Consider the following 21713-nt stretch of genomic DNA (forward strand, 5'->3'; position numbering starts at 1 on the left):
TGACTTACTCCGTAAATTTCTTCAGCAAAATAACTTCAAGGTAGCATATATACATTAGATATTTTTTTCAACATTTTGAACATTGTAATTTCTAACAATTGTGAGACAGGCATGGTATCAAGAGAGACACATACTCGAGTGTTATAGTGCCAAAACCTTTACTGACTACAATTCTGGGGTTGGTGTAATACCTAACTGGCCCTAACTTTAAAGGGATGGTTCCCTCAACTGATATTTCTAGCGACCGTTGATGTCTGAAAATCCAAAACCAAAATCCACCTGTTTCTAAACCTATGCTTAACCCCACTCTCTGATAAAATGTCTTAGGAAGTCTCTTTAAAAGGAAAAGTAGGGATTCTAAAAGAAATATACATCAAGGCTGGTTTCAGATGGTCTTCTCACCAGGTGTGGCTTGGTTAGTATCCAATGTTAAGCACAATCAAAAAGAAGTTCTTCATCAGCTCTTCTCCACAAGGTTCTGATACTCTGTTCAACAATTCCCAATGTCTTTAGTTCCTGGGGATTCCCTTACCTCAAGCTTCACTTCTTCCAAGTTTCAAATCAAACAACAAATATAACACAGTTACTTCCAGATGTCTCAGGGTTCCCTTCCCCAAGCGTATGCCTCCTTATTTCACCAAATAAACATTCACCTTTGGAAGGCCTCTTAGGGGTCCCTACCCCAAGCTCAGGCCCCTTCAGTTTTAAACACAAGTTCAGTTTAACAACATAGTTCGTCTTAGGACTCTCAGGGATCCGGTCCCCACGCTTAGGCCTCTTCAGTTTTAAACAAAAAGTTCAACTTGTCAAAATGTGCCTTTCTCTTGTTTACAGTTCCTTTCACACACAACCTTCTAATGGGGTAATACCAGAGACATTGGAAAATCCTAGGTTCATGGCTCATCCTAAGCACAACCACTCTGATCTTTGGCCCCTCACTGTATTTTATGTACTTGCTTCTCTTCTATCCTTTCCTCTCCTCTCCCAGGAGCTTCCTGCACCCCTTGTTTAACTTCTACTTTGCTGTGCTCACTTCACCTTCATTGTCTTGCTTTTACTCGGTTTACCATGCTCCTAGCACCTTCCCTTTGGGTTCACTTGCTCTTGAATGTGCCTCTAGGACATTCATTTGTTTGCTTTTGTGCACCCTTGCACAGGTCCTTTTCCTTTTCATACCTCTTACACACTGGTTTTGTTCACCAGTGCTCACTTGCACCTTCACTTCACGTTCGGGTCACTTGCATCCTTCTTGTTTACTTCATTTCGCCTTCCGGTGCTCACTTGCACCTTTCCTTCACTTTCGGGCCACTCGCACTCTTCTTTTCACCTTTATGCCTTTCCTTGAAACAATACTGGCTTCCTTTTGGCTGAGGCAATACTTGTGTTTCAAGTATTTCTTCTTCTTTATTACATGGGTCCCAGACCCCTTTAACTTTCTCATATTCATATTTGTAAGTCCCAGACCACTTTAGCTTGTTCATATAACTTGGCTTCTCACTACAAGTCCCACAATGCCCCTCTCCCTATGGACAATAGTGGACTTTAAGTTCACAAAAGGATTCATATGTTTCTTGTCTTTTTTCACTTTCCGCTCTGTGCTGCTTTTCATGAATCTGTCTTTCTCCTCTCCCACTCCAGCTAGTCGCACGCTCCCAAGTTTATCATCACTTTCCCATTTGAAACTCACCAGAAATAGCGTTGCGCTGGCAAGCGGTCCTCTCAGGGCATATGAGATCGTGGTCAGGGTCTCGCTGCCTGCCCCGCATACCCCCTTGGGATGGCACACACCCCAAGGGAACAAGCACTCCTCCACATGCCGCCAGCAGGACATGGGCTGCCTCAATCCGGCTCACTTGAGACACAGCTCCCGAGCCAGGCTGCAGCCCCTCACAGGCACCAGGGCCAGCGTTGCGCCATGCAGCTCCCCTCTGGATCCTCCAGGCTCCTCTCCCTTCAGCTTCCTGCTCCTTGGCTTCGTTCAGGATTCACAGCTCGCTCCACTTTACTTCCAAAATCTGGCTTGGGACTGAGAAGGGATCCCCTGCTGGACTCTGCCACGCAGCCTCCCTTCTGCTCTCTTCCTGCTCTCACAGCAGTCTCCTTTTATACACCTGAGTTGCATCAATGGGCTGCAGGCAGGTGTGTGTGTGTGGTCAGAGCTGGGTTTGCCCGAGTTCCAATATTCCAATTAACAGGACATGCCTGTCCTTTAGTCCTGAAAAGAGAGTCAATACAGGAGTGAGTTGTCAGTGTTAAATGCCTGACCCTGCCTGACTCTATTAATGGGGCAACCTAAAGTAGTAGGTGGCAGTCTTACCTCTGTTTCTCAAGGTGTTTCTCCTAGGTAATCCTCACTACTCTCGGTTACCTCTTTTTATTCCCAGTATTAGTCTGTAATGGGGAGGGGGAGATTAAACGGGATTGGAAATATCCCATGAAGGCTAAGGAAGGGGATTCTGATGGAAAATGGGGAAAGGGGGAATACTATGTCATGTCTCGCCCTTGGGTACTCACCTCCCAATCCCCTGTGACCCTCCACTGAGGGGACCCTTGATCGCTTGTTCACCCCCAGGGTCGGGATCCAAAAGCGGTGACCCTTTGCTGGCCACCTGAATGGAAGATCCCGGGGGAGTAGGTGAGAGTATACCGTCAGGTTTCTCACACAGCTGAAATGTTACATAAACACTTGTGAAGAAAAATTGTTAATTCCTTTTCAGCATTTACAGTGTGCTTAAACAACTTCTTTTGAATGGCTAATACTTAGGGCCTCATCACAAGTTTGTGCTAACCCCAGCGGTATTACCGCCAGGGCTATTAGCCCTTCCGCCAAACCCCCCGGCACTATTAGCGCCCGATCACGGGTTTGGCGGAACAGTAAGTCCCCATTCCCCATTGGGCCCATTCGGGAATTTCCCATTCCCAATTGGGCCCAATGGGGACTGTTCGGCGCTATTACCGCTTGCGGTAATGGCGCTGAAAATCAGCAAAATCCTGCGGATTTGCCCCCAGCTTAGAGCTGGGGGCAAATCCGCCAACCCCCTGATTTGGCAGACCCTTAAATGCGGGGATAATAGCGTTACGCCCACATTTAAGGGTTACAGCCAAAGTCGTGATGAGCCAGTTAGTCTCCATTTCTAATGTCATTCTTTTGCTATGCATCTACATATACCTTTGCGAGTTTGAACTGGTCTTAGTAACCCTGTAATTATTTTAGTTTGTTTAGCAAAAAAAAGGGCTGCCTGTCATGTTGCAGTTAAACGGAAGGCGTGGGATCCTTGTGAAGTCTAGGAGTTATTCCAAACTAATTTGGAAAAGTGGATCAATTCACTGCTGTGGAAGGTTGGGAGAGCATTGTCGTTTCCCGTAGGATCACTTTCAGCGTAGCACGCTCCAGTGAAAACCACTGGCCGACGCGGCAGAGTGCGCAGTCTTTGGCAGTCCTTGGCAAGAGTTGGACACTGGAGATGCCGGGGGTCCGTTCACGGTTGTTTTAAGTAGCCGTTTCTTCTACTGTGTACACTACAACTGTGATGCTATTACATTTGAGGGCGTAGACGTTGGCAGACCAAAGCCTTCACACTTGTGGCGATTGTAACCTTGCCCCGGCTCCTGCAACAATGACAGACTGTACCGTACAATTTGAAAAGCTGTATTGCAAACAAGTTAAACATCCCACTACACGATCTTGTGACAAAAGTAGAATAACTACATATTTTGACAATGCAATTACATCTGGTGAAAAGTAAGTAGTACAACTTGAAAATAGTTTACACTCCAGGGGTGACATCAAAAACTACTTGTATTGACAATAATTCCCTCTCAAATGTGTGCTATTCCCTTCAGACGGAAGCCAACACAATTTCACCCAGGAACACTGAATCACAAATGATATCTGACCCACTGAATAGACCTCAGAACAAATTACCAGGTATAAACACGGATACCAACACTAGCCTCACGGCTATTCCAGAATTGTTTCTGGGCGGCAACTCACTGGACCACATCATCGATGATGTTACGACTACCGTTTCACTTACAACTGACAGCCAGGAACCCATTAACTTTGCATTAAAAATACTGTTGCAATTTAGCAACACATTCTACAAAGAAGTGTTAGCACAAGCCAAGGCACTTAGGCGCATGGAGGACAATATGAGACAAATGTTGACTAACGGGGTGTATCTGCCATGCAAGGTGGTGACGAGTAACAATGGTGTTAGTTTGACCACAGATAATAGCAGACGGGAGGCTATTATAGCCGAACAACCTGTGAAGTATCACACATTCAATGTCCATTATAGACATGGGAACAAAAGAATAAAGAGATTCTTATCTTACTCGTCAGGAACGTAGAAAAATAAAAATAAGTCAGCGCAGCTAATGACAGAAAAGGAAGTAAAAAGAAGCCCAGTTGCTACAGTAGTCCAAGAGCGTGAAATTGACGAAAGGTTGACAGCTGTAATGAAAAAAGGGAGCAAGAAGAAACAAAGACAACAGAAGAGTATGCAGACAATGGTCGACCTTAACGGATGGCTAATTAAACCTAATAAAGATTTCCATCTAAATACAAGCATAATAGAAGTGGCCATCGAGCGTGTCAGCCCAACCAAAACATGGAAGAGGAACTAAATGAGATTGATGGGACTTGCTTGACACGTGCCTATGTGAAAATAGATAACATCAACAATGCTAGCCTGACCAGTACCCCCAGTCTGTACCCATTCAATTGTACCTTACTAACAAAGGTATCAAGAGCGTGAGTCATCCCATACTGGACAAGGCATCATTTACCAACCGTCATCTCTTTCAGGATAAGACCAACGATATCCTGAACAGGGGCTGTACATTACACATTTTATCGGCTTAAACCTTCATTAATGGTGCTAAAGTCAAACAACATATATTATATCAAACTTATTGAGAACACTTGATCCCCCACCACTCGTGTCAATTGTACTTCACCTGTGATTACGCACATGATAAGATCAAATATTCACTGTTTTCTCAGAAAGGGTTAGGACCTAGATAACAGATCAACTGGTAAGAAAAAAGAAAAAAAATGAGCACAGCACCGGCATGACTGAGACGGATAGGAAAATCACATTGCCAGTGAAAGGTTGTAAGGTGGAGAACTATTGCATGAATGATACTGTAAGGAACGTGGATTCTGAACGAGTTAATGAATGGCAATGGCTATCCTCCTTCTTACCTACAATGCCTACACAAAGGCCGAGAGTGCAAGATTTTGACCTGCAACACGCGTGGCCACAAACACTAAACCAGCAGCACAGGGTGGCACCAAATACTCTCAGGAGCAGACTTTATCATCCAAGAAAATTGGCTAATTGACCCACTAATAATGGATGGTTATAAAATCCATCATTAACAGGCAAGCATGGGGCTTAAAGGTCGTCCATCTGGGGGATTGCTACTGGGTATACGATCAACATCAAATCTAGGTTTATTCCTGTAGAGTCAAACAATAACATACTAGTCGTGTATACGTCGATACGCTTGCCAGACAAAACATACAAAGTACTACCGGTGAATCTGTATGAACCTGCCAGGGAGTTGTGAGACTGAAGAAATAATTACAGACATATACAAAATGTTATGTCAGCACTACAAACCTTATGCAATAGACATGCTCACTATCTGGAGGGGGGGGACTTCAACGAACGCTGTGTGGATAAAAATGTGTGCGATGGCACCAAAGTAGTCCGCCCAAAAGCTTTCATGAAGCAAACTAAGTCAGATAGAACGGGTTAGAGAGGGCCAAGTTCATGCATGAATGGGAACTTGTAATGCTTAACGGATGATCTAAAGGGGATTGCCCAGGAAAGCACATATGGAAATCTGTCAAAAGTACTGCCACGTTGGACTATTTCTTCGTCCATCCTGCAACGGTAGAAAATAGTCAAATCTTTCACTATTGCACACAATGACTACAGTGGCCATGCAGTAAATAACTCTATAATTGGGCTCAAAACCTCACGTTATACATAGGGGGATATATATGTATGTATTTGGCATTTATAGAGCGCATATCCACAAAGGAACCAGGCAGAAAATTGCATCTGGGTGCAAGTGGAACAACAGTAAAGAACCAGAAAGCCAGCATTGTCTACACTTTGTTGAAAAGATACGTTTTTCGTTTTTTCCTAAATGCCAATAATGACTCAATTTTCTGGAGATCATACGGTAGAGCATTCCAGGCTCTTGGCCCTGCAAAGGATAAAAGTCTGTCACCCCATGTCACAGAACTTGAGGAAGGAACCACCAATAACAGTTGTCGTGATGACCGAAGGCAGCGCTCCTTGTGATAAACCAAGATTTTTGACACAAGATATCTCGGGGCAGTCCCTTGGATGCACTTAAAAAATCAAACAAAGGGTCTTAAACAACACCCTCTGTTGTATGGGCAACCAATGAAGGTTCTCCTGAAACTGGGAAATGTGTGAGCGACGTGGTAGTGTGAACATCAGCCTAATGGCTGAATTCTGCGCAACCTGCAGACACTGGATTTGCTTCTTTGGGATTCCCATTAAAAGAGCATTACAATAGTCAAGCCGGGAATTAACCAGGGCACAGACAACCAATGGATGATCGTTAAGTGAAATCAACAGTATCAAGGGTTTTACCAGTGTAAGTTGGTAATATACAGATTTTACTATGTCTTTGCTTTTGTAGCAAATGATGTAGAAACCTCAATTAGCTCTGGACAGGGCAAATATGTTAAGGTTTTAGCCTGTTTTTTCTGAGGACCACACAAAAGGACCTCTGTTTTATTTGGGTTGAGCTGGAGCTTGTTGGCTACCATCCAGCTCTAAATTATGCTGGTACATGCTAGCATTCTTTGTGTAGCTTCCATAGATTCATTTAGCCGCACATACATCTGCGTGTCATCAGCATCGGAATGATAGAGTAATCCAAATTCCAAGAAAGTGTCCAGCAGAGGGTGAATGTAAATGTTAAAAAGCAGCAGCGACAATGGCAAACCCTGGGGGATTCCATATTTAACTGATAAAGAATCAGAAATAAAAGTACCCAATTTGACTTGCTGAGAACGGTTATTTAGAAAGGAGGTAAACCATTGTAATAATGTGTTAGAGACCTGGGCCACTGCAGAAAGTCTTGAGATGAGAAGCTCAAAATCTGCTGTATCAAAGGCAGCCGAGAGGTCCAGCATAACTAGCATGCTGGTTTCACCCTCATCGACTGCCTTCAGAATGTAATCCCAAACTGACAAAAGGGGCTACAAACGTGGTAAGAGGCTTCACCGTCAACTGATGGTGCGCGCGCATATTTGTTGTATTAAGGTGTTGAAAAGGTGGTAATTTAAAGGTTATTTTATAAATTTGGTAAGTATTGACAGTCAATTAAGACTTGTCATTATGGGAGAAACGGCTCTGATGCACTTATGTAAGACACTGCGAAAGCGCATGCCCAAGATCAAACAGTATAGAGCGGAAGGGGTGAAAGGCATGGCAGATAAAATGTTCATGCCATGGCCACAAGGGGGATCACTGTCAAAAGCGGTATTGCAATACATGACCAACATACTTGCATGGTGCGTAAACGGGGAAGAAAGTAGAGAAAGTATCAAGAGAAAAAAGAAGAACAGGCTGAACAGCAAAGAAAGTATGACAATAGGCAGAGTGCGATGGGAGATAGGGATAGGAGAGAAAGCAAGAGAGAAGAGGAGGAAGCACAAAAACGAAGGGACAAAAGAATACAGAGACGAAGGGAAGAAGAGGAAAGAAGGGAAAGAGTAAGAAGGGAAGAACGAAGGCAAGAGGAAGACAGAACTAGAAAGGAGGCGAGAAAGCAAAGAGCTAGATGAAGAAATCGGAAAGGAGACAGCAGAGTCTTGATGCCAGTCTCATTCGAAGAGAGCCAGTCGGGCCAAGCCCAGCAATATGATGGGATAAAACAGAAGAGTTTCTTACGATAAAGGAAGCAACGTTAGGGGCATCTAGAGTAATAGTGGAAGAAGAAAACTTTGATGCAGGAAGCATTGGGAAAAGGATCGATAAAGTCTATCAAGAATTAAAGGAAGGTAGCAGCTATGGAAGTCAAGGAAGCAGGGGTCAATCCCTAGCATTTCCATCACAAAGCGAATAAGAAATTAATTTCAGTCACGAACATAGAGCATTGTCCTTAAGTAGACTGAACCTAGACAAAGGTGAAGGGGATGATAGTCTTACTTGTTGGAGACAAGACATGTCAGATGAGGAAAGGGAGTCCATCCTGAGATAGGAGAGGGGAGCGCATGCACCCCTGAAGGAAGCCTACAGTAAGACAAAGTAAGATGGTCGGACCTGGAACAACCTAAGGACAGGACACCAGATCCCATACCATATCCAGAGTATCCCCAAGGACGATCATATAGTGACAAAGGAGAATCGCTGCCATATGTGAGCAGATTAAGGTCACTACAGGCAAGGAGGCAAACAAGGACAATCTTCCCTGCCATGGATAGACTAACGATGGGAACCAACTGTGGGATGGGGTTTACGCAGTTTCCCTTACTGGAAAAAGGGGGAGCAAACCACAGTATATTCCATGGCCATGATGGCTAAGGATAATTTAAGGTGGGAATGGAAGCAAAACCGTGGGCTGAGATACAGGTGACGATAGTGCATCACTGTCGGCTATTGCAGAGGAAAATAGGAAGAAAGAGGAGAGCTGGAAAATCGAGGAAGCCAAGTTTGATCAGAAAAAATGTCAAAATTTGCCACAGAAGGGGCGGTATTGATGAGCGGAGAAGGATTGGGAATGCAGGAAGCAATGGGTACATCGCAGGCGAATAATCAGCGCCCGACGGACCAAGGAGGATATGGGTTTGTGCCACGAGGCAGAGGTACGGGCTACAAAGGAAGAGGGGGATTCCAAAATAAATCAAGGTGTGTTTCAGAATACACATAATAAGAATCAGAGCACCCAGGGAGGGTATAGTCAATGGGGACTTATCAGACGAGCACCCCCAGTATGTTGGACATGTGGTATGACAGGGAACATTGCACACGCATGTGGGAGCCAAGGAAATGTACAGAATGGTCAATTCTCAAGAGGGGGACAGCTTATCCTCCACCATATAGTACACAAACTAGGGAAGGGTATGCCCAAGATCAGATATTGTATCAGACACAAGCACCGCAAGGGCAGCCACAACAAGCCCCCATGCAGACACAGCAGTATGCAAAAACAGGACAGGTGCTGACACCTATAATAGGAGGTGTCACTGTGGTAGGAGGAAATCCTTTCACAGGGACGGGGATGTGCCTGTACCCACAATAGGACAGCTCACAGGGTGACTTGATGTGTTCGGTACCATCTGTGACACCAGACCCCCAAGAGGAACAAAGGGTCGATGTGACGATAGGAGGCAAATCTTTCTCTTTTCTAGTAGTCACTGGGGCTACTCGTTCAAGTGTACGTGAGGGGGGAAAAAGTCCAATGTCTGGAATTGCCATGAATGCTCAAGCGTTCTCTGGAGTTACAAGTCAAGTTCATTTTACTGATGAATTACCAGTGCCTATAGGAGAGTGTGACATGTCTGTTCCTTTGTTGTATTCATGACAGACACCAGTTAATATTTTGGGAAGAGATCTGATGACAAAACTTAACATGACGATTTCATTCACTGATCAAGGGATAGTGTGTTCCACACAAGGAATACACTATTTGAATATTTGCAAATTTATACTGGCGTTCACAGGGCAAGTGGCTCTGCAAGGCGTTCCAGTAGATCCAGAGGTTTTCCTATATGGGGTGAGCATTCTACTGACATGGCTACCTGGCTTAGTGGGAAAAATTGTGAGGATACCCGATGAGTTACTGTTTAGACCACAAATACCTACGGATGAAGAAGGGGACAGACTATCCCTATAGAATTAGAAGCAGCTATAGTACGAAGGGAAATGGCAATGCTTGAAGGAATGTTCAATGAGGGTAGGCCATGGAGGACAGTGATAGATCTCGAGGAAGGATACAAATTGACTGACATAACTGATGATGACATGTTTAGGTAATACCGAACAGGCGGTGAAGTAGCATTCTTTACGAGCATCACATACTGGATAAGAATAGAGAAAAGAGAAGTCCCACAGCGAATGGGGACAATGCGGCAGCGTCCAGCATATTTCCAGGAAGACTTGGAGAACGTACCAAGCCTCCTTTGGACCACAGGCCCTTATGACATAGGTTTACTAAAGGGAATAGGAGAAATTAAAATAAAGCTGAGGCCAGGAGTGATTTTACCTCAAGCAAGACAGTACCACATGTCTCGAGAGGCTGATGAGAAAAGGAATTCTGGTGCCATCGGAATCGTTGTGTAATACTGCGGTGTATCCAATCAAAAAAACTAAAGCAGGGTCCTGGAGAGTTAGTCCTGGAGAGTTATAAAAGATATGAGACAGATTAACCAGATTGTAGAAGCACAGCTTCCTTGAGTTCCTAATTCAGTGACGATACTGTGTAGTAGCCCAGTGGAAGCTCGATATTTCACTTTGATCAATTTGAAAAATGAGTTTCTCTCGATCCCGTTGCACAAGGACTCACAAGACCTGACTTTCTTTACATTCCGCCAAACCCAACTGAAACATACTCATTTGCCCCAGGGGTACTACGATTCCCCATCGATCTTTAACAGAGTCTTACAGATGGATTTAGGAAATATTGATCTTAAAAGTGCAGTGATACAATACGTAGATGATATTTTAATTTGTAGCACCACAGAAGACGAGTACAGGGAAGATTCCATGCAGTTGATGACTATTCTAGCAGATAAGGGATACAAAGTAGACAAAGAGAAGTTACAATACTGCCAAGAAGAGGTGTTACTCAAAAGACAGTTGATCTCATTTGAGGGAAAGAAGGTGACACCTGAAAGAGCTAAGGCGCTTGCGAAAACCACACAGCCAAATACAGTGAAACAGACGCAACAGTTTCTGGGGCTATGCAACTATGTTAGAGCCTGGGTATTTGACTACAGTTCATACACAAGAGCCCTTTAAAGAAAGCACAAGTGGAAAAAGTAAAAATATAATGGACTGAGGAAATGGAGGAAGGGTTTGAGGAGCTGCAAAAAGCAATCTGTACGGCCCCTGTTTTGGTAATCCCCAATTATACAGAGGAATTTTATTTATTTTGCACAAACATGGGTCAGTTATGACAGCAGTGTTTACGCAGTGAACCACACTGGGGGTACAAGCATTTAGCATACTACAGTGAGATTTTAGACCCAGTCATGAGAGGGCACTTTCTTTGCGAACAGTCATCGGCAGCCGCCGCATGCGCAATAGTGTAGTCTACAAATATTGTTATGGACTGCTCTATGACTCTATTCGTGGAGCATGCTCTGTTTGCCATTTCAGAGAAACTCAAAAGGTATATTGACATCCCAAAGAGCTTCAGCATATAAGGTGATGAATTCGAACCTGACAATTAAAATTGTCAGATGTAAAATATTGAATCCTGCCATGCTTATAGCTGAGCCAATAGCAGACGGCGATCATGTGCATGACTGTGCAAATTATGTTGAATTTTATGATGATATACCCTGTGTGAAAGAAAATTCTTTAGCAGAAGGGGAGATTATGATTATTGATGGTTCTTGGAAAATTGATCAGACTAGTGGGGAAAGACATTCTGGCGCAGCAATAGTGAGACACAAATTAAATGGACAATTTGAAGTTGTAGCAAGTGTAAGACTGCCATCTCACTTTTCAGTACAAGCAGGAGAATTGGTAGCGTTTATTGTCGCGCTCGAGAAACACGAAGGGCAGGAAGTGACGCATGTGTGACGTCAACCGTACATGCAGGGCTATCACGTTGGAAAAGGAGGGGCTACCTCTGTGCGAATGGCACTCCAGTGCAGCACGGATCCTTAATGGACAGGCTTATTAAGGCACTACAACTCCCAGTCGCCATAGCGGTCGTTAAGTTTGCAGCTCACACTAAGCGAACAGATTTTATCTCTTGTGGAAACGAAGCAGCAGACGTAGAAGCCTAAAGGGTTGCATATTCTCCAAATATCTTGAGTTTTGATACTCAAGAATACTAAAGAGAAATGAGGTTGAACCATGTTGATACAAGAAGGGTTTAATAAATTATCGATAACCCAATTAGTGGAGATTCAAGGAAGCGCCCCGCAGGACGAGCAGGAATTATGGAAGCTAAGGGGGTGTTCTTTATCCGCAGTGAAGCATTGTGGTGACAAGACAGCACTGGAAAGCCGGTGATGCCAGTAGCATTATTAAAAGTTGCGCTTGAACCCAGTTGCATTACCCAGTGCATGTAACTAGGGAGAGTCTTACTGCAACGATTGCGGAAGACTGGTTTGCTCAGAATTTGTTAGAACACATTTCATTCTTTATGGTGAATTGCTTCGTGTGTCAAAGGTTTACTACTGGGCATACACTGAGAACAATTAGAGGGGTAATACCTCGACTGAATGGCCTGTTTCAGCATTTACATATCGACTATTTCGATATGCTGCAGGTGTGTAATGGGTGCAGGTATCAATTAGTGGTAGTGTGTCCCTTCTCTAGGTGGATCAAGGCAGGTCCATGAATACACCATGATGCCACTTGCGCAGTGAAGTTATTAGTATGTGAAGTCTTTCCAAGGGGGGGGATTGTGTGAAGTGCTGAGATCCGACAATGGGCCACATTTTGTGATTTAAGTATTTGTACAGATAGGGCTCCTATTGAATATCAAACACATGTTTTCTTCTGCTCATCGCCCACAAGCAAACGGAATATGTGAGAGAGTCAACGGCCTCCTTAAAAACGGATTGCCAAGATTAAACTGACATTGAATAAGGGATGGCTGTATTGCCAACCCTTAGCTTTATATGCCCTTTGGAATCAGCCTGGTTCAGACCATTACCTCACCCCTCACGAATCAGTGACAGGATGACAAATGAGAACGCCTCTTACACCTCCGTCTAGGAGTACAAGTGATGCCCAGAGTGTAGCTAAAATTTTAGGTGATTAATTAAATGACTATTTGACATGTATGACCTCTAGCATCTCTCTCATTTCAGATCAACTCATGGTCGGGTGGGGGTCGGTCTCAGATCACAGATGAAGACAATTCAACAGCCAACACAAATGAACTTCTATCGGCACCCAAGCTATATGTTGGTGATTTGATTTTGATAAGGAACTTCACCCGGAAGTTGCACAAACCACATTTTCATGGCCCCTTTTGCATTGAAAATATAACCCTTATAGCTGTAAAAATCCAAGGAAGACGAGCTTGACTTCTCTTGGGCGATGAGGCACACCATCCCACCACTGCCGATCCAGACTCTAGAAAAGAAGAATAATTTCAGCGTGTGCAGACTCGATTGATGACAAAGAAGGACGATAAGGCGACCAGTTGATAATGCAGATTTTGTATTTGGACTGAGATCAAACAGACACTCCTTATAGATATTTTAGTAGGAGTTCAAACCCTTGCTGGGAATCTCAGAAATTTTGGAAAATGAACTTTAGAATCACATTAAAGCATCAAAATTATGCCTAAACATCGGCTCTTGAACAGGAATTGGAAACAAGCTCAGTATCCAGATTCATTTTGTGGTGCATACTTGTTCTAAGTAGTTAGCTCCTATTGTTCTCACTGACAGTGATGTGCATAGGCTTGTGTTTGCGTTTTTTGTTTTTATACTTCAAGCTTATCCTGCTCTTGTCAGAAGAGATGTTGATATTCACACTTTTTTTTACAAGATACTAAAAATGGCCCTGTGATTAGTAGGGCTGCTAATTACGATCAATGAACAGACATTGCAACTGCAAGAGTAAAATAATTCGACAAAAGGGAATAGTTTCTTACCTGTAACTCCATTTCTCCAGCATTGGCCATCACTACTCCAGTCGTGCAGTTACCTCAGGAATATCAAGAATTCCAGGATGTTTTCCAAAAGGAACAGGCAAACTCCCTACCACCTCACAGATCATACGATTGTCAAATCGATCTCATACCCTGTGCACAACCTCCATGTAGTAGGATCTGCGCCCTTACGGAACCCGAAAACCTTCACCTACGACAATACTTGAACCAATACCTTGCTAATGGCTTCATTCGTCCATCCAAGTCCCCTGCATCTTCAGCTTTGTTCTTTGTGCCTAAAAAGGAAGGTGACCTCAGAACCTGCATAGACTACCGCGCATTAAATCAGATCACGGTTAAGAACCGATACCCATTGCCTCTGACCCCCAAATTACTAGACCAAGTTAAGGACGCTTGCATCTACACCAAATTAGATCTCCGAGGGGCATATCATCTGGTACGTGTAAAGAAAGGCGACGAATGGAAGACTGCTATTCGCACTAAGTACGGGTTATTCGAATACCTGGTGATGCCCTTCGGGTTGTGCAATGCACCAGCAGCCTTGCAGTATTTTATGAACCATGTCCTTCGTGAACTCATTGACGTCTGTGTTGTTGTATACATAGACAATATTCTAGTGTACTCCTCTTCAGAATCAGACCATGTGAAGCACGTTCGTGCAGTCCTTGAGAAACTACGCCAGCACAAGTTATATGCAAAATTGGAAAAATGCGTTTTTCATGCTACGGAAGTTGAATTCCTTGGATTTATCCTGACTCCAAAAGGAGTCCGAATGGACTCTCGAAAGGTGGACGCAATCCTCAAGTGGCCATCACCCAGTTCAGTTAAAGGGGTACAAAGGATGCTCGGATTTGCTAATTTCTACCGCAGATTCATTCCGGATTTCTCACATGTTGTAAACCCTATGACAGCACTTTTGCGAAAAACAAATGCTTCTTGTGGACCAAAGAAGCTGAAAAGGCCTTCCAAGAGCTGAAAGCGAAATTCACGTCTGCACCTGTCTTAAAGCATCCACGCCCCGAACATCCATACATAGTTGAAACTGATGCATCCAGTTTCGCCATGGGAGCTGTCCTGTCCCAGAAGGATCCTGAAACCGGTCAACTTCACCCAGTAGCATTTTGGTCCAGAAAGTTCTCGCCACCCGAGTTAAACTATGCGGTTACCGATAAAAAATAATTAGCCATCAAATCCGCCTTCAAGGCTTGGCGGCATTATCTTCTCGGTGCCCGGCATACCATTACGGTAATCACCGATCACCGGAACTTGCAGTATTTAAAAACAGCCCAGGCCCAATTGTCACGTCAACTTCGATGGGCATTGTTTCTTTGCCGAGTTCGATTTCGTGATCACTTATCGACCAGGTTGTAAAATGGCAAGGCAGATGCCTTATCCCGAATAGGGATGGGAGAAGCATATGCGAACCCGGAACCGGTGCCTATAATTTCGGAACAAAGAATTCTTGGCATAACCACTCTACAGACACTAGAGGATATTCAAGTAAAGATCCAACAACTCTTCGATCCAACAGCCCTGCAGGACTGGGTGAAGAAAGGCCCGGACTACTCAGTCATCAATGACCTACCTTATTAACAAGGGCGACTATTTCTACCACACAAGGAACTACAAGAACTAGTCATCTCCAATTATCATGACACCCTGATGGAAGGACACCCAGGTATTGCAAAAACTGAAGTTAAAATTAAGAGACAATTCTGGTGGCCCACATGGCGAAAAGACGTAAAGTCATTTGTAATGTCTTGTGGCATTTGCGCCCAAAACAAAAGTCAGAAGAAAAAACCAGCTGGCCTCTTACAACCTTTGGATATTCCACCTACACCATGGCACACCTTGTTGGTAGACTTTATTACAGATCTACCTCCATGTAATGGATTTAACACCATTCTAGTTATTGTGGATCTTTTTTCCAAGATGGCCCACTTTATTCCTCTAAAGGGATTACCTTCTGCTTCAATTCTGGCCAAGGAGTTCCTCGAAAACATTGTTCGAATACACGGATTTCCTTCCGTATTGGTCTCTGACCGAGGTAGTCAATTCATTTCACATTTTTGGAAGAAATGTTGTCAACTGGCGCAAATCGACGTGATGTTATCAACCAGTCACCATCCCCAGACCGATGGTCAGACGGAGAGGACCAACCAGACCCTTGAACAGTACCTACGTTGAATGCTACACCAGACCTAAAGTAATTGGAAAGATATTTTATGGATTTCCAAGTATGCATACAATAACTCTGTACATTCAGGAACCGGACAAAGCCCCTTTTATACCATATATGCACATCACCCTCGAACCTCAGAACTAGATTCGCCTCAGCATTTAGAAATGCCTGCAGTTAGTCATTTGCATTCTACTATTACACAAGCCTTTAAAGATGCAACAGAACATTTGAAACAAGCAAAAGAGAAATATAAGAAAAAAGCTGAAGAACATCGAAGGGAAACTCCACAATACCAGATTGGGGATCAAGTTTGGCTGGCTACAAAACACATACCTCTGAAGGGAACTCGGACTTTTAACCCTAGATATTTGGGACCTTACACTATTAAGGCCATTATCAACCCGGTAGCCGTCAAATTGGAATTACCCTCTAATATGCGCATTCATCCTGTCTTTCATGTTTCACTTTTAAAACCAGTTCAACCAGGAACAAGATTAACCAAACCACCCGACCCCATCTTGATAGATGGAGAACCTGAATTCGAGGTAAAAAATATCCTGGACTCCAAGATGGTTAAATCAAAACTTTTTTATTTAATCGATTGGAAGGGCTACGGACCACAAGAAAGGCCATGGGAACCTAGTGACCACGTCCATGCACCTAGGTTGGTGAAAAGATTCCATCGGAACTTCCCAGACAAACCAGGGCCCAGGGGAAGAACAACTTTAGGAGAGGCCTTGGTGGGGGGGAGATGGATAGTGCTGTCATGATGCCTACCCCTAGGCATCCGGACCAAGTCCATCAGCCCCGGGAGCAGGCATCTAGACATTTAGTAAAACCTCAGCAGCCCCGGCTAGGGGCTATCTGGGTTCAGTCCTGGCGCCTTATGCGCCAGGCTCATAGTAGGAATCAGTCCTGGCGCCAGGCTCATAGTCATTACTTACCTCAGGCAGACCATGCTGCAAATGACTCCACTTCAACATGAAGGCGTTTGACTCCATTTACTGGGAATGGTTACTAGCCACGCTCAAAGAATTTGGGTTTGGGCCGCCTTTATCAGGTGGGTGAAAATCCTACACGCTAACCCTAAAGCAAGAGTGGAGTCTGGCAGACTCGTGTCGTCACTATGGGACATTCGCAGGGGTACAAGAGAGGGCTGCTCACTGTCCCCTATGTTGTATATACTGGGTCTGGAACCAATTGCAATCTACTTTAGAAAGCAATTCTTTGATGCTGGCATCCGGCTAGGTGGGGAGTATCACATTATATCACTCTACACGGACAATGTATTTCTCTATGTTAGAGACCCTCATCTAAATGTGCCCTGCATGTTGGAGGTGCTGGACAATTTTTCTACTGTCTCGGGTATACGGTTCAGCAGACAAACATCTTGCCTTTTCCCGCTGGCTGGCCTTAGGGGTGTAGATGTGGAGGACCTTCCTGAGGTTGGAGTCCAGGGGCAACCAGCCTCATTCACATACCTAGGCATCACTGTGATGCATTCCCCAGAATTGATGCACCAACACTATACTGGAGCCGCACTGAGGACCTTGCGCAAATCAATAGGCTTCTGGTCTAGGCTTCCCTTGTCAGTGATGGGCAGGGCGTCAATCATCAAGATGATTGTCCTCCCCAGATTTCTTTACCACTTCCATAACGTCTACTATTTCATAGAAACCTCCTTCTTTCGATTACTTGAAACTATTTTCAGGGGCTTTCTGTGGGGGTCCAGTAGGCATAGATTAGCGTTATCCACACTCCCCTTACCTTACAGTGCAGGTGGCATACAACTCCCGGACTTGGAACGGTATTAACTGGCCGCTCAACTAAGCTTTGTGACCCAGTGGTTGTCAGACAACACTACAGCAGAAACTGGACTGCTACAACATCTCATTAGTCCCCTACACCTGAAAGAACTTATCTGGGCTTCACAAACCCACTTCCGTAATGCACCAATGTTGGTGATACTGGGTCGGCAAGTATGGCTCAGAACCAGGGCACTATTAGATCTAAAATACTCATACTCCCCTGAGGTTCAGTTAATCTCGGACCTATGCAAGTCTAGCATGGACTTGGCACAGATTAGACTCTGGGAAAAGAACAGGGTTTACACATGGGGCTACCTGTACGACAAAGGCCACTTCAGGGACTTCACATCGCTCCAGATGACAGATGGCATGCCCAGCAGGCAATTCTTATGGTACCAACGATTCAGGTGGATAGCATGTGAGAAGTGGGGTGAATGGCCCGAAGAGCCTGAGGCGACCTTCTACTGACACTATTGTACAACCTCGGGGACAGCCGGGGACTGATATCCCAGATATATCACATACTCACGGATAGACCTAACCCCTGCAGCGCCGCTCTGAAAGCCAGATGGGAACAAGGTATGGGACAGGAGATCACAGACACAGAATGGGGAAGGGCCTTGGTGTTCCCCAGCGAAGTATCCAGAAACACCAGGTTTAGGCTAATACAACTTAACATGCCATACCGCACATATATGACTCTGCATGGAATGGCCCGGTTCAGCAAACAGGCCCCCCACAATTGCAACTGGTGCAAATCGAACAATGCAGAACTATGGCACATGTTCTGGAGATGCCCCAGGGTAAGCCACCTCTGGGCTACAGTGGAAAAAACATGCATAACAGCCGGCATGGTCAGATACGACTGGTCTCCTAAGGAGTGTCTGTTGGGCACATATCCCCGGCTGGCCAAGATTAAACATGTGACAAAACTCATGGACATGGCCTGCGTGCTAACTAAAAGAACTATTGCAATGGCCTGGAAGCGGACGAATGGCCCACAATACTCAACAGGGCACCGGGAAATGAAACGGTGGGTGGAAGCAGAAACCCGGGCCTGGGAAGAGGGAGTCCTCATGTCCCCGGACGAGGCAAGCACGGCACTGGAAGCTTGGAAAATCCTAACACACGACTTGTTCCACCCATCAGACGATAAGCCGCCTTGAGTAAATGGTCCTGCTGACCGCCAACGCCCGTCCCCGGAACACTCCACTCAGATGGGGCGGCATGAAGACCATTCACGCTTTTCCGCCTGCCCCCTCTTACCCTCCCGTACTCCTTGGTACCCCATCTGCCCCCCACCCTCCTGCCCTGCGCCCACTACACCCACCCAGAGAAACTAAAAACCACACACTGGAGAACACTGCTGTTTATCTGTTCAGTTTAGTTATATGTTTTGTTCAAATGTATTATTGGTAAGATACTCAGACAAAATGATGCGTTTGTAACATTAAGAAATGCCAATAAACAAATTTAAAAATAAAACTAGATGGAAAACAATCAAGTGTTGGCAATGCTAAAACAGTTTGGGATTTTGTGTAGGCATGGGAAAGGTACTTGCCAGGCACTGCCATAGTGGAATAAACTGGACATTGATGTAGAAGGTGCAAAATGGTGCAAGTGCCTGGTCATCTAATAACAGTGCCTGGCAAATACCTAATACGTATACACAAGCCAAAACTGTTGGCTTTGACAATGTTTGTTTTTAACAAGACTTCAGCAAAGGACACACGTAGTGCTTATAAATTGAGTGGTTGAGGGTAGACCTGTATAAGACATTTCTATTATAATATTAGCACGATTTCCAATCCAATTAAGTAATTAACTCTCACAAGACTGCTTTGAAAAAATACTGTTAGGCATTTCAAGTACAAAGTTTGATGGTAAAGCTTGGTTAAAGTAAGCTCAAAGAGTAACCATGAGGAGGTGTTTTGGGCCGGGGGTGGCAGGAACTGGGTGGTCATGGCCACAGGTGTCAGCATGTATATGGGTGGGCAAAAATCACCTACAAGCTTTGTGTCCCTACTCATATGCCATTTCTCCCTATATGTACTCTAATGCAAAAGTTTTGGCTTATAGGTGGTACAAGCACCTCCTGATAACCCAAATTAAAAAGGGGCTGAAATTTATTTTGGTAATCTATGGCCTCGACGGGAAAGCTCTTTGGACGGTGTCAGAATCTTAATTTAACCTTGCTTCTGAACATGCAATCAGGGCAGCAGTGCCCAAGGGCCAGCTACATTGATCGCTAGGCTTTCACTTACACACTGAGCACTTATATTTAGCACATAGAATAAGTAACATGGAGTCTGGAAAGCAAACAAGCTGGAAGAAGCAGTAAATGATATGGGTCATGAACAACACCCCTTAAAAACAGGTCTCAGCAGTCTAGAAAAAAAATGTTTGGATGACGAATAAAATCTTAAGGGAAATATGACGCTTGACAGGATCGGATGCGCTTGTTATGAGCAGAAGGAAAACGTAATCTGGCACGCAGGGCGATTAAGAGAATCTCAATGCACTGAAGTAGTGCTTTACACATTTGTGGTCCAGGGTGCCGTCCACTTTAAAGCGGTTAAGAGAACCTTCTGTTCTCCTGCCCTGTCTAAAGGAGCTCAATGCAGCGATATTATGAAGCCTAATGACAGATTAACAGTTCCATGTGTTAATAACCCTGAAAAAATATCGCCATACAAAAATATCACCTTATTTTTGCTGTGATATTAAGCCATGGAACCTGCGGGGGGCACCCCTGCAACCCTCATGATTTTTTTTAAAGGGGCGGGGACACCCCCACAAGCCCCAGTCTCAATCACCCCCAATTAATTATCCCCACTAATAATATCACCTATGGCCTTACCCCACGACCATATATATGGCGATATTATTGGTGGGGATAATATTACCTGATACCCAGATTAACATGGGATACATTTCAACACATGTAGTTTAGCGTGGCTTCGAATTACATGTGTGCAGTATGTAACAATAAAAGTACTCTTGTGTTCATGAAAGATATAGAAATCTATAAAGGCACCTTGTTTCAATCAAATGTGACACTTTTTTCTTCTTCTTGCCCACACTGTTGAACTGGATTTCTTGGTTGTCCTTCGGTTCTGTGCAGGTCTCCTCCTGCTGCATCAATTTCTTTTTCATCTTCGCTTTGATTTCATTCGCCTCTTCCTCGGATACCTGGAGCTGATATGCTTTAAGAAGCTGTTGTTCATCTTCCTCCAAATCGTTCACATACTGCTTATCTTTTAATGCACTTCTTAACTTCTTCTGAAGACCTTTCGGGGCAAGCATATCTTGCTGCATTTTATTTTTTGACGTTACCTCTTCACCCTCACCGTCCACATCATGGGATACAGTTTGCAACATTCTTTCTTCAGAGTTGATTTCATCCCCTAGTGCTCCTTTCTTTTTTTTCTTGGTGGTCTTGGTTTGCTTTTCTGCTTCTGGGACATGTATTAAATCAGACAGTGGAGATTTTTCTTTCAGCTTTTTCTTTGTATGCCGGTTGCTTTTCTCTTCAGAATCCTTCACACCCTTTTTAACATCCACATTATGTTCTGTCTCCTTTATAGAATAATGGTCATGCTGAAGACTTTCAAGCTAGAAATGAAAAATAAAAAGATTTAGTATGTGCCACAGAAAAATACAAGACACATCGATATTTAGGCACTAAAAGGCCTGCATGAAATATAAAAATTTTACACATGGAAGGTATACTCATTCAAGTCTAATGAGAAGAAGTCTTGCTTAACTTGAGAAGTTAAAATGTCGATTCCTCAAAAAAGCTACCCACAGAGTGTCATCTGAACCTTTTACTTATGCTCGGGCCAGAGTAACAAACTTGA

At 44.2% G+C, this 21713-nt stretch overlaps 1 protein-coding gene across 1 annotated transcript in view; it reads right to left on the reverse strand.

Moving 5' to 3' along the window:
* AHI1 (Abelson helper integration site 1) overlaps positions 1 to 21713 on the reverse strand; it is a 2019384-nt gene that overhangs the window by 1781497 nt on the left and 216174 nt on the right. Inside the window, exon 4 of the mRNA XM_069606745.1 lies at positions 20891 to 21468. Within this exon, the coding sequence (XP_069462846.1) occupies positions 20891 to 21468 (578 nt within the window). The remainder of the gene's footprint in view (positions 1 to 20890; positions 21469 to 21713) is intronic.

This window comes from Ambystoma mexicanum, chromosome 4p (genome assembly GCF_040938575.1).
Source record: "Ambystoma mexicanum isolate Mex_15411 chromosome 4p, UKY_AmexF1_1, whole genome shotgun sequence".
Classification (NCBI taxonomy): domain Eukaryota; kingdom Metazoa; phylum Chordata; class Amphibia; order Caudata; family Ambystomatidae; genus Ambystoma; species Ambystoma mexicanum.